Below are 14094 nucleotides of genomic sequence, written 5' to 3' on the forward strand. Positions count from 1 at the left end.
TTGGGCTCTGGCTCTCAAATTGCTGCAGTGGGGGCATTTTGGGGGTTATACCCCTCACCAAGACAGCACACACACAATGAATGCCCATCGGAAATGGGCATAGCTTCACGGCAGGAGCCACAGTATTTGAAGCCTGAGGAGCCAGGCATCTTAACGGATAACCGTCCCCTGAGAGGAGGTAGCTAACGAAAAAAAAATTTTTCCCCTCAATAAAACTAAACACTTACGCTTTCTAACTAACTATCTAATTAAACAATTTTTTAATGGTTTGAGGGAAGAGTGCTGATACCCCCCCAGAACTCAGTCTTCAGCTCAGGACAGTTGAGAAGGAACTAGAGGGCTCAGGTTGCGCACGCACTAAATGCAGCACCAGTGGTATCGCAAGATGCCTACCCACGCAGACACAGCTACCATAAATCTCCGATCAACGGTGCCGGGACGCACCAACACCCGAAGTGGAGTACCCAAAGGGGCAGCACACAAAGAACAAACCGTTTATTTTAAATTCAAGTACTGTATCTTAGTTCAGTCGTAGAAAAAATACCCATAACATACTAATTTTAAGCTGCCCCAAAGACTGTCTGCAGGAAAAAAATTAACTAAAATAAGGGCATATGACAGAAGAGCCTGGCTAGTTCTCAGCATATGTATTGATAGTGCATATAACATGTTTACGTTTTCTTTGAGCTATTAGACAGGTCCAAGTTGTACCAGAGGTGTGCCTTGCACAAACAGCAGCACAGACTTATGAAAGAAATCCCTTAATGAACATTTATTTGTAACTTATACAAGCCAAAATTTAAATATATACTAGCTCTGTGGTTTTAAACCTGTGATCCGCAGACCCCTGGTAGTCCACAGACTATGTCTAAGGGGTCCACAGAAGGTTGTCATTACCACAGAACTGTGGTTTTCAACCTGGGCTCTGCAGACTATGTCTAAGATTTCCAAAGGAGTCTGCACCAGCATTCGAAGTTTTTTTAGGGGTCTGCAAATGAAAAAAAGGTTGAAAATCACTGTAAAAGCAAATCTGTTACATGTTAACTTTAAATCCACTATATAAATCCATGGTACACCCACACCTTGAATAATGTGTGCAGTTCTGGTCAATTGGAAAAAGCACAGAGAAGGCTAGAGAAACAAGCAGAGGTATGGAACAGCTTCCATATGAAGAGAGTAAGAAGACTGGGACCATTGAGCTTGGAAAAGAGAACTCAGAGAGGATATGATAGAGACCTATAAAATCATGAATGGTGTGGAGAAAGCGAATCGGGAAATGTTAGTTATCCATTCACGTAACACAAGAACCAGGGGCCATCCAATGAATTTAATAGGCAGAAGGTTTAAAACAAACATAAGGAAATATTTCTTCACACAACACACAGTCGGCCTGTGGAGCTCATTGCCAGGGGATCTTGTGAAGGCCAAAACCATAACTGGGTTCAAAAAATAAATTAGATAAGTTCATGGAGGATAGGTCCATCCAAGGCAATTTGCCAAGAAGGCTGGGAAGCAAACCACTGGTCTGGGTGTCCCTAAACCTCTGACTGCTACAAGCTGGGACAGGAGAACAGGGCATGGATCACTCAATAAATTACCCTGTTCGGTTCACTCCATCTGAAACATCTAGCACCAGCCCCTATTGAAAGACAAAATTCTGGTCTGGGTGGGCTATTGGTCTGACCTAGTATAGCCATTTTTATGTTCTTAACAGTAAAGTTTATCATGTACAAGACACAACAAAAGAATTTTCAAAAGGAGTATCACACCCATTCATATAATCATAAAGGCTAGGGGAAAAGTCTCTTTTTGGTCATTAGTCTTATTTCTCTTTGGCAGGACTTTCAGCATAAAAAATGCTCATCAAGTTGTGACCAAAATCTCAAGTACTGATGAATTCCACCACTGCCTTTAGGTGCATGCCATAATGCCAGAACACACTTTTCCCTGTTTTAAATATATTTGTAAGAGAGGGTAACGCTCAAATATCGGCACTTCTTAAAATAGATATTTAAAGTTGAAATTCTCTCCCATTTAAATCCATGATTTCATGTCTTATTGGTAAGATTTCTCTTCCCCTTCCTGTTTATAGCATCCTTGTAGGCAACTGTGACAACCATTACCCTTTCTCTAAACAGCCTCTCCCCCACACTCCCCAAAGAAATGGACAGCACAGCCTTTTGTTGATCAATTTCCTCATGTGTAAAATGGGTGTAATATCTGCCTACAAAGGTTGATATCAGGCTTAATTAGGTAATGTTTCCGAGTGCTTTGAGGGCATAAAGCACACTACAAAAATTCAATAATACTATTAAACTAGTTATTTGATAAGGAATGACATAACATGCATTTTGGTGCGATCATCAGTCTTTTAAACCTATGCTGGCTTTTATCTCCCATGTAGTCAGAGAACAACTGGTTTGTATTTCACTGGGTCTCACATTTCCCAAAACGGACAGTATGTTTTCCCTATGCACCTCTTAGGACTTCTGTCCACCAGAAGTTTCCAAAGCAACTGCTAATGACAGAGTTCCTTGATTACTTCCTGCAATACTCTGAGTAATTTTCATCACATCCTGCTAGTTTTAAAATTACAAACATCAAGTACTATGGTCACTTGTTTCTTTCAGTGCTAGACAAAGTAAAATAATTATTTAGCAATTCCGATTTTGCCTGACAGTTGGTATTCACTGCTCTCCAGTTAATAGCCTTTTCTTTCTTTTGTCTCCCATGTCTTATCATTTCCTTTGCATACATCCTCATCAAATATTTCCTTCTACTGTCAGTGGGTCCTTCCTGGACTAGCTGTGAGTGCTGGGACCCACTGGGAAACTAGGCATCTCCCCTTCCCGAATAAAGCTCCCATTTCTAGCCATGCAAGAATGTGAGATACTGGTTTTTAAAGTCCTGACATTTTTAGCATAAAAAACATGCCACTAGTACAATCCTGAACACTGGGCCCATTCCGGGGCTCAGGTAAGTAACTCTGATGGTGGGGAGGCAAGTGCCACATCTGCGGGGAGAAAGAGGACGTATCCGTTTCAAGTGACACAGGGATTTAGAATGCCAAAGTGGGCAGGTAAAACAATTCAATGTGCATTATAAATTCATTTATCCACCTCCAAATATGTTTTGTTATATTATATAAATAACATCTGAAATCTGTTTCGGTTTCATTTCCTTACCTTCTGCTTTATGAAGCTCCAGTGCCAGTTGATTCTTTGCCTCACTTTCCTCATTTAGACACTCCATTAGATCATGGTGCTGACTCACCACTTGGGCAGTTTCCTGATTTCTGCGGCTGAATTCCTCCTCAAAGTGAGCGTGAATTTCATGTGTTTTCTCCAACTTTAAAAAAAAAAAAGGCACATCACAACATACGACACTAAACATGTGAACTGCAATGATCATCTGAACCCTTATAAAGACAGAACTTATTTTCATTTTTGTAATATTTATCTATCAAGTGCTTCTGCCAATTACAAAGCAGCTTGTAGCTTAATTGCTGCATATTCCTAACATGTTTTATTACAGGACTTTGTTTTAACGTATTAATAGCCAACTAACTGTTTTGAAGCAGTAATAATAAAAATAGGTCTTTATTATATTTTTATTAAAAGAACCACCTCACTGCATAGTGCATGACTTTAAAAATGTGTTTTATGGCTCACTGAAGTCAAAGGTAATTTTGCTACTGGCTCCCAGTGAAGTCAAAAGTTTCTCTTTAGAGTTACAGAGATTCACAATATTGTGAAGCACGCGATGGATCTTTCTCCTTGCAGTTCTTAACTCAATTCCAAGTTCTCAGTTTGCCATCACTGAAACATCTACAGGTTTAGTCTTTCAGCTATGCAATAGTTTTCATTGTAAAAGTCTTCCACCCCTTTACACAGTATGTAAGCCATTCAAAGTATATTTGCAGGTATGTGGGGTTAAGATTCTTCATTATTTGCCCTTTACCCCTTTCCTACGAAGCCTCTGTCATGACAGTTTTCCCCAGTAAAAGTGGCCCCCTCTAGGGTCAGTCATCACTGTTTTATGCAGGAAGGTCACTTCAGAGGGGTCTGAAAGCGCTCCTCTGCCCTTTGCTTCACTACAGGCAACATGAAAATCCTAATTCTGATCTCCAACAAGGAAGCTGAATATATATCTATAAAACTGGTGGGTAAAGTTCCAGTTTAAACCTTGCCATAACAACAAACATCTTGTTTCATTATTACAAGCACCCCATAAAATACAGATGGCATGTAATCTAATCCAGGTCCAAAATATAGTAGAACCTCAGCGTAACAAACACCTTGGGAATGGAGGTTGTTCATAACTCTAAACAAAACATAATGGTTGATTTTTCAAAAGTTTACAACTGAACACGGACTTAATACAGCTTTGAAACTTTACTACGCAGAAGAAAAACGCATCTTAATTTAAACGAAGCAAGCACAGAAACTCTTTCTTTACCCTGTCATATCTTTTTTTTAAAGCTTTCCCCTTATTTTTTTTTAGTTTACATTTAACACAGTATTGTTCTGTACAGTGCTTTTTTTGGTCTCTGCTGCCTGATTGCATACTTCCAGTTCCAAATTGGGTATGTTGTTGAACAGTCAGTTCATAACTCTAGTGTCCGTAACCTCTGAGGTTCTACTGCACATATTAACAGACATTACAAGAACAGTTCTTATAGTTAATGAGGGCAGAACCATCAATGCAGCAAGTAGGAAGAGGTGTACAGATTTCTTATTGGAAATGTGAGCTGTGTACATAGCTTTTCATGCACTTTCCCAAGAACCCAATCCTACAAAGTGCTGAATTCCTTAATGCCCAAGGGTGTCAGCATGTCACAGGATCAGACCCCAATTGCCTATGACAATATGTAGCTAAAGGCTGAGATCTAGTTTTACTTGTTTAGTTGATTCTGTAACCAGCTCTAGAAGTTTCTCCACAGCAGTACGCAAACGGCAACAAATTTTCAGGATCATCTCTTCATTCTCCAATGCCAGGTCTGGGCTTGCAAAAACACTCTCACATAAGTGTTGGCTCAACTCAGACCCTTCATCTGTCACTGCAGACACCTGGTTGTGTTCTGTAAGAGTTTCATCCAGGTCACCTACCAAAAAATTAAATGAATTAGAAAAAACACTATTACAAAAAATTAGTCCAGAAACAGCTACTCGTTACACAGCTGACTGACATGATCATATACAAATGTAACAGTGACACTACTTGGGACTGAGCGATGTTTAATTAGTGGAAAACATCTCAACATAAAGAAGTTCTTTAATACTTAAAAACTGACATGCCCCTTCATCAGATTTGGACGTATTTTTGTAAGTTATCAAACTACTTTGAGATGTTTGAAGAGAATAGTTACACCTAGATGAATGTTGCCCAGTTAGATATGACAAATCTTTTAAGATATAACAGGAGGCCCTGTGGCCTGCACATAGTTGCTACAAAGTCCAAGACCAGACCAGCCATTCATTGTTCCAGTTCAGGCTCACAATGCTATGATAGAAAAATGCTTGTCTCCTATTAGGAAGTTGAGAAGGGCACATTATGTGCTCATCAAAACCATTTTAATGGAACTATCTTTGCCACAGTACAGCATCTTCATGGTCAAGAGGATTAAAGCAGGATATTGACAGAGTCCATCACAACTCTGGAGAACCCCACTGGGTGGATGTGGAGAACACTGCAATATAAAATATCCATGTGGAGAGCCTTAGCTGTATGATATGAAATTAACAGTATCTTAAAAAAATAACTATGCCCAGACTGACACTCACTTTTTTCTAGGTCACGCTTCTCTCTGGCTTTGAAATGCTGTATGAATCCCACTTCTTCCATCATACTGCGGCTTTCTCTAGAATCTCCAGATGCCAGACTGTCATCAAGACAGAGACCAACTTTCTTACAGATAAGGTCTTCTGTGGCGATAGTGGCCTTTACCATTTCCACAAATAATTTCAAAACTTGCTGATAAGATTCCTGCAGTTTTTTCCTAGAACAGAAATACCATAAAATGCAAAGTACAGTATATTTCAACTAGAAGAGGTACTTAAATATTGATAACACTTTAAAAATTCAAAACCTCTCTGCAGGTTTGAAAGATTCTGTGACACAGCATATTATCAATATTTAAATGCCTCTTCTAGTAAGGATGTCACTTTGCAGCTATTTTCACTACTAAATTCCCAAATAGCTTATCCAAAGTGACCACCCTCCCTACAATGTGCATGATAATCACATTTTGTGTGTGGGGGGGTGGAGGGTGAGAAAACCTGGATTTGTGCTGGAAATGGCCCAACTTGATGATCACTTTAGATAAGCTATTACCATCAGGACAGTGGGGTGTGAGGAGGTATTGTTTCATGGTCTCTGTGTGTATATAATGTCTTCTGCAGTTTCCACGGTATGCATCCGATGAAGCGAGCTGTAGCTCACGAAAGCTCATGCTCAAATAAATTGGTTAGTCTCTAAGGTGCCACAAGTCCTCCTGTTCTTTTTTCCAGAGGTAAATTAAAAACAAAATCTACCCTGCTCTTCCATCTGACCCCCAAAAAAGTCTTCACCTTTCTTTTCAAACTCTGAGCTAATTTGTATACCTATTTCAGATAATAAACAGATACCAGAGTTAGTGAAGTGGGTATCAGAATGGTAATGTTCATTTTCAAGGTGTCCTAGATTTTTAGCATGTCAAGTAAAGACTAACAGTAACTTGGATATGCTTCAAAAATAGCGAAAACATTGTCACCTTCCTATACATGTAATTTGGCTTAGTTACTTTTTCGTTTAAGGAAGCAAAAAAAAGATATATAAGACATGGCACACTATATAACCCAAAATGAACTAACCTTTCATTCTGGGACAGTTCAATATCAGATCTCAACATAGCTACCAAGTACTCTCCTTCTTGGTTTTCTCTGTCTCGTCGCTGTAGGAGGGTATCTAGCTCAGAGCTAGTCTCCTCCAACTCATGATTTAAAGACTCCACTTTCTTTTCCAGCTGTGGGAAATGGAACAACAAGGCAAGGGATAAAAAGCCAGTCATTTTTACCAAACCAGCAGAGCTTTATTCAGTTATCTCATTATGAAATCTCATCTACAATACAGAGAAATCACAAACCTTTTTGGAGACCACATTTCATTTATAATGGATTCTAATACCACAAGAGTTGGAGGACAGCAGAAAGACCAAAACAGAATGGCGGTTAAAATTGTTTTTCTCTCTTTCTAGTATAGTTTTGTTTAAAGTCGCTGTTCAATCTTCATCCATAGATAGTCTCAGCACATTGAAGTAATACTGGCAAGTTATATAGCCTCTTCATGACACTTCAGTTTGTTTTGCATTACCTCCATCCACGTCTCAAGGACAGAAGGCAGTGCTCTGGCAGAATTTTCTACACTGCACCACACACTCTTCAACAGATCCCATCCCAACCAACTTTTCTCCATTTTTTATGGCAGTAAACCTTTTTTGTCCAGAAAACATCCTTTATTCTCTGCTCTCATTTTTGTGTTAAGTTGACTTCAATATGCTGTTCTTTTAAAAGCAAATAGTGCTTTAACTGCCTGCAGCTATCCAGTACATTTACATAAATAACATGACACCTGATCACCTGAACATACCATTACTATGGCAACAACTTTGCCACAACACAAAGCAAGTATTTAACTATACTTTAGCTTTGAAGAGGTAGGAGGAGCGTTCCATTTCCCTGCCAATTTTCTGCCGTTGTTCATTAAACACCGTATGCTCTTCTTGAAGTTACTATTACCAATTTCCAGTTTTTCTACTAAACAGAAAATGAAGTTTCATTGTAGAATAGTTTTTATGTAACAATTCTACATTTTGAGCATTTGCATTAAATATTGACCAACAACATTAAAATAAACTCTGGGATTCTCCTGAACTGTTAGAAGGGAGCACCACAACTAAACTGGTACTTTACCCCCTTTCATTTCCAACCTTGACAACTCACCTTCACTTTTAATTATTCTGAGTACAAAAACCAGCTAATTTTAATTCATTTGCTGTTTCTAAATTTCCTGTTTAAGGGCTAGTCTACACTCGCAGAGCTTTAATGTGGCTTGTATAGTCACAGCAGAGGTGAGACACAGCTCTCCCAGCGCTCTAAAAAAACCACTTCCACGAGAGGCGCTGCTCCCAGTGCTGGTGTTTTTTCACCCCCGAGAGAGAAAGCTGCAGCGCTGTAAACTGCCAGCGTTGACAAGCCCTAAGACACACAGCCTTTACAGTCTGTCACTGCCCATCCTAAAGCCGGGAGGGAATCCTGATTCCACCAAGATTTCTGCTCTGCAAGAGCTTTCCAAACAAGCTAAATTAGGCCTTGTCTACACTAGCAAGTTACTGCGCAGTAAAGCAGCCTTCTGTGGTGTAACTCCTGAGGTGTACACACTGCCAAGCCACTTAGTCTACACTGCAAAAAAAGCACCTTGCCCGAGAGTCCTAAGCCTTAAAGCGAAGAGGCCCCAGTGCTGTATTGGCAGTGTAAACACATTACAGCACAGAAAGCAATCATTTGGCCTCCGGAAGTGTCCCATAATCCCTCAAGTGGCCACTCTGCTCATTGTTTTGAACTCTGCTGCCCTGGAGACATGCACTCCTCCCCTTTCAAAGCTCCATTTCTGACAGCCCTTGCATGCTGTGCAGATCTGCTCTGGGACACAAAGCAAACCATTAATGTGGAATTTTCCTGCTGTTGAACACAGAGGCAGGCATGCCTGTCAGAGAGAGAGAGCGCGACACACACACACACACAGAGATAGCTGGGGAGGGAGACGGGGCTGACGTCAGTGTTTCCCCCTCCCCAGGACTGGCTGCTTCCTGATGCTGTCTGAACTTTCAAGACAGCATGCTGACACACTCTCTGTCCCCCAAAACACACTGTCTCTCCCACCCTCCACACACACACTCTCCCTGTCACACACTCTGCCCCCCCATCCCTGCAGTTGAAAAGCAGCTGGCAATGTAGTAGGATGCCCATGGAACAATGGGATTGGGAAACCTGCATCATGTGATGCTGTGTCTGCCCATGAGGCACTGCAAACCCTTCCCAAAGCACCCTGCAGCCAGATGCACAGTGGGATAGCTACCACAATGCACTGCTCTCTTTGCAGTTGTAAGCGCTGCTAATGTGGACGAGCTCCACCATCACAAGGAGCACAGTGTGGACACGCCACAGCGGTTTAATTCCAGGGCTTTAATAAAAGTGGTGTAACTTGTTGCGCAGAAACTTGCCAGTATAGACATACTCTTAGATTAATCACTCTCATTCTTGGATCCATCTTTCCGTGCAATTAGCAAAACTTTTGATGGTTAGAAACCTTCTAATTTCCAAACTAAATTTACTCATGGACAGTTTTGATAGTTTTCCAATCGATGGAGAATGAATTTTTCTTAAACTTTAACAAAAGATTTAAACCAATTACTACAATATGGGGATGGAGGGGCCTAGTATGATTTACAGTATTAAGATTAGTTAAACTGTTTTGATGTAAAACAAGGCACCTTGTAATTGCATAAAATTTTAAAGAAATAATTTTCAATTTTGTTTCAAGAAAGTCACAAAGGTAGCTTATTTTTTATCTAATACTACTAACATTAATACTTATGCATTACAAAAAAGTATGAGTTACTATGTAGGAGAATCGAAGTTCAGTTTCTGTAACCAAGAGAGGACTATAGAGTTTATAGAAGAGGCAATGTTGTTAGATATCTATACATCAGCCTTGATACCCCCCTTCATCGTCCCTCACAGGTGTCTGCACCTTCTTTCATGCTGCCCCTGATGCCTCAAATTTCTTTGCCAAGCCATCTCCCTCCTAAACCTTACCCATCTCACCTACAAGAAACAAGGGCAGGACAGGTAAGCAATCGAACACACAGAATCATCAATATATGCACATGCCTTAAGAGTAATTATTGTCATCCTTGTCCATCCCTTCCTCGCCCTTGTCTGATACCCTCACTTCAACGCAGGGATCATGTCATTGTTTGTTTTTGTGACATACCTCGTACATTTTTCTCAATACCAGAAAATCATTAAAATATTATATCTCAGCAAAATAGAATAATCACTGAAATAACTGGATAGGTTCCCTCCTGTATCAGCCACAACCATGCTGCATCACACAACTTTTTCTCCACCCACTGAGGTACAATGATACCCCCATAACACACTAGCTAACAGAAGCAGCCAACAGTGCCTCAAAAACTAGTTAATATAAACCAATGACTGCACCAAAGTGGTAGCCCCTATACATATACATCTTAATGGGGAAAGGGGAAGGAGAGGAAAGCTATGTTTAAACAAGACACAAGGAAAGTGCAATTAAAATCTATGCCTCAGTATTTTCACATACCTGGATGATTATATTTGTCTTTTCCTGGATCTGTGCTGATAACTCCTCTCTCTCCTTTTGGTAACGGGCTTGTGCCTTTTCTGTCTCTTGTATCAACACCTGCTCCTTGCTGCGCCAGGCAGTCTTCCTTTCAGCATTAAATTCCTCCTGCATTAAAAAAAAAGTTTTAAAAAAAGATTCCCAGACCAACCAACCAAAAACAATTTGCAGAAATCTAACTAAAAATTACCAAGAAGTGTGGCACTTTAGAGAATATTTACGTAGATGAAGTGACTATCTGGAAATGTCAAAAAAAATTCCTACACTGTTTTCAATAAACTCACATAACATATTCTCACCAGTACCAATACTTTATCAAGTTCTCTGTTAAGATCTGAGATACGGTGATAGCATAAAGACTAGTGCATCTCTGAACATGGGGGCACTGAAGCACCCACATGTAGAGCAGTACTGTTCCTTGGCGTAGCATTTGAACGAACAACTCTGTTCCTCACTATTGTTCATTAGAGATTATTGTCCCCAAAATATAGTATTTCCCAGGAAGACTATAAAAATATCAGAAATGCTTATCTGGTATAGCTATCAATATCAGACATAGTGCTTTCTAGAGAGAATACTGGGAATGACGACACAACATTATAGTTACACTGGGAGATTTACCGATATGCTTCTAAGAGTAGCATTTGGGAGAACACATTAATTCAAAGGATCCAACAGAGCAAGTGCAGAGAAGTATCTTTTGAAACAGCTAAAAATTGTACAGAGATAATGTATTTTAAAAAATCCACTAACTCTTTTCAACCCAGCAGTCTCAACATTCAAACCCAAGGAATAATATTGGTAAGTGATGCTTAAATTGAAAATATTTGAAAGTGCTTAATCACATCTTGAATTTCTAAAGACATTTCTGGAGGCAGCCACCTTGGTACAAAATATCCTACCAATGACACTGTATTAAAGGAGGAGATACTTACCCTGTACGGTAACTGAAGTTCTTTGAGACGTTTGTCCCTACAGGTGCTCCACTTCAATTGTGCACATGCCCCATACACCTTTGATCAGAGACTTCTGGTAGCAATGCCAGTTCAGTCCACACAAACACCCTAGTTATCTTCATGCCTCGTGATAAGTGTATATAAGGTCAGCATCAGACAACCCAATTCAGTTCCTTCTCTAACTCAGAGTCCCACAAAGGAAGACTCCAAAGCAGAAGGAAAGGATGGCACCTACTGGGCATCCAGAGGGACAAATATCTCAAAGAATTCCACTTACTGCAAGGGTAAGGAACTCCTCCTCCTCCAAGTAATGTCCTTATATCGGTGCTCCACTTCAGGTGACTCCTCAGCATTACACTGTAAAGGAGGTGTATGTTTTGGAGCTAGATCTAAGACTGACTGGAGACTAACAATGCCAAGGTGGAATCTTGCTCTAGAGGCATGTATAGAATGTAATGTTTAGAAAAAGATATGACTCAAAGCCCAAGTGGCAGCTTTGCATATTTATCCAACGGGAACATTCTTTAATGGGGTTATGGAAGTAGACTTTGATCAAGTGGAGTGAGATATAACCAGAGGAGGAGATTGGCCTTGTAGCAACAGAGAATACAACCAAAAACCCACTTTGAGAGTCTTTGGGTGGAGACAAAGGCTCCTCTAACTCTGCCACAAACAGTCTGGCAGAGACACTAAAGGATTTAGCGCTTTCCAAATAAAAGACAAATGCCCTTCTGACATCTAAGGTGTGAAGAGAGGCTTCCTCTCTAGTCTGAGGAGGTTTGGGGTAGAAAACCAGAAGTGGAATGTCCTAGTTGATGTGGAAGTCTGAGGTTACCTTGGGCAAAAGTGGAAGTGTGACCAGAGAGAGACCTTTTCTTTATAAAATGTGGTGTAGGAAGAATCAGCAATCAAAGCCCACTAACTCATCAGTTGTCCTAGTGGAGGTAATAGCCACTAAGTCTGCAGTCTTCACAAACAATCGTGGAAGGGAACATTTAGCCAGTGGTTCAAAGGGAGGCCTCATTAGAGAATTGAGAACAATGTATAAGTCTCACTCCGGGTTACACTGTTTGACATGAGGAAAAAGATCTGATAATTCTTTGATGAATCATGAAGTGGTGAGGTGAGTAAAGAATAAAAAACCCTTGACTGAGGAATGCAAAAATTGCAATAGCCACTAAATGAACTTTAATGGAACTCCAACAGAGGGTCCCAGTTCTTCATACCCAAAAGGTAATCCAATATATCAGATTGTATTTCAACAGGAGACGTACCTTTGGAACCTCTTCCTCTTCTGCAGGTATGTTTTTCTAGTTGACTCATTTCTACTATTGAGCAAAACTTCTTGCAATTCTTTTGAACACGAGATCTCTACCCATAAGATCCATCTATATGCCAAGCCTTGAGATGCAGAGCTGTCAAATTGGGGTGAAGACCTTCCACCGAGTCCTGGGTTAGCAGGTCAAGTATTATTGGTTATCAAAGTGCAGGACAAGAGGAGGTGCAAATCAGGTATGGGAACCATATTTGACTGGGCTAAATTACTGCAATTAGGATGACTGTGGTTCTGTCCTGCTTGATCTTGTTTATGATTCTGAGTAGCAATGGCATCAGAAAATAGGCCTATAAGACGTTTCTGGACCACAAAATGAGAAAGACACCTCCCAGAGAATGACAACTAACACACCCTCCTGAGCAGAGTATTCAGCATTTTCTGTTGGGGGCAGTGGCGAAGAGATCTAATTCTGGAGAACTCCAGGTAAGAAACATCAAGGGGTTTAGGTCCCATTTGCTATCATGGCAGAAGTGTCTGCTCAAGTTGTTGACAGTGGTGTTCTGGAAGCCTGGTAAGTATGTGACAGAGTTGAAGATTTAATGGGCTATGCACTAGTTCCACAGCTTTACTGGTTCTATACAAAAGGAGGAGGATCTTCCTCCTCCCTGGTGATTTATACTATACATGCCGGCCATGCTGTCTCATTATCCTCATGGACTGACCTTCAATCATAAGTAGAAAATGTCCGCAGTCAGATCTGACCATTCTGAGCTCTAGTAGGTTAATGTGGAGAATGGATTCTTGAGTTGCACATTTGCCTTGAATAATATGACTTTGAAGACAAGCTCTCCACCCTATATGAGTTGTGCCAGTCACGATATTTATAGTTGGGGATGGAGAAGCAAATGGGATTCCAGTGCATACTGTGACAGCTTGGACCCCTTGGGAAACCACCTGATATGCTGAGATACCAGAGTCTACCTGTTCTGCCAGCATGGGTCCTCTTTAACCTGTCTTGCTGAGCCAGGCTCTTAAAACCTCCTCTAACACACACACACACAGGGCCACACCCAGCTGCAGATCAGCTCTGGGAAGACTCATTTAAAGAGACTAGCTCCAGCACTCAGGATATCCATCTTTCTTGGAGCGCAGACCCAAAGATATATTTTGAAATTCACCCCCTTCCTCAATGTGGAGAGAGGTGTGCACACTTCTTACCCGCCCAGTTACAAATTACAGAAACTGGGTTTAACAATAAACAAAACATTGGCATTTTGGGATGTATAAGTAGGGGCATAGCGAGCAGATCGAGGGATGTGATCGTCCCCCTCTATTCGACATTGGTGAGGCCTCATCTGGAGTACTGTGTCCGGTTTTGGGCCCCACACTACAAGAAGGATGTGGATAAATTGGAGAGAGTCCAGCGAAGGGCAACAAAAA

The 14094-nt window shown here is 40.7% G+C and overlaps 1 protein-coding gene across 5 annotated transcripts in view; it reads right to left on the reverse strand.

Annotated features, from left to right (window-relative positions):
• PCNT (pericentrin) overlaps positions 1-14094 on the reverse strand; it is a 233547-nt gene that overhangs the window by 95615 nt on the left and 123838 nt on the right. For all 5 annotated transcript variants that reach the window (XM_084644031.1, XM_084644033.1, XM_084644030.1 and 2 more), the window contains 5 exons: positions 10384-10530; positions 6852-7003; positions 5784-5998; positions 4899-5104; positions 3186-3348 (listed from right to left, as the gene is read on the reverse strand). In XM_084644031.1, the coding sequence (XP_084500157.1) occupies positions 3186-3348; positions 4899-5104; positions 5784-5998; positions 6852-7003; positions 10384-10530 (883 nt within the window). The remainder of the gene's footprint in view (positions 1-3185; positions 3349-4898; positions 5105-5783; positions 5999-6851; positions 7004-10383; positions 10531-14094) is intronic.

Source organism: Lepidochelys olivacea, assembly GCF_965140295.1.
Source record: "Lepidochelys olivacea isolate rLepOli2 genome assembly, chromosome: 11".
NCBI classification, from domain to species: Eukaryota; Metazoa; Chordata; order Testudines; family Cheloniidae; genus Lepidochelys; species Lepidochelys olivacea.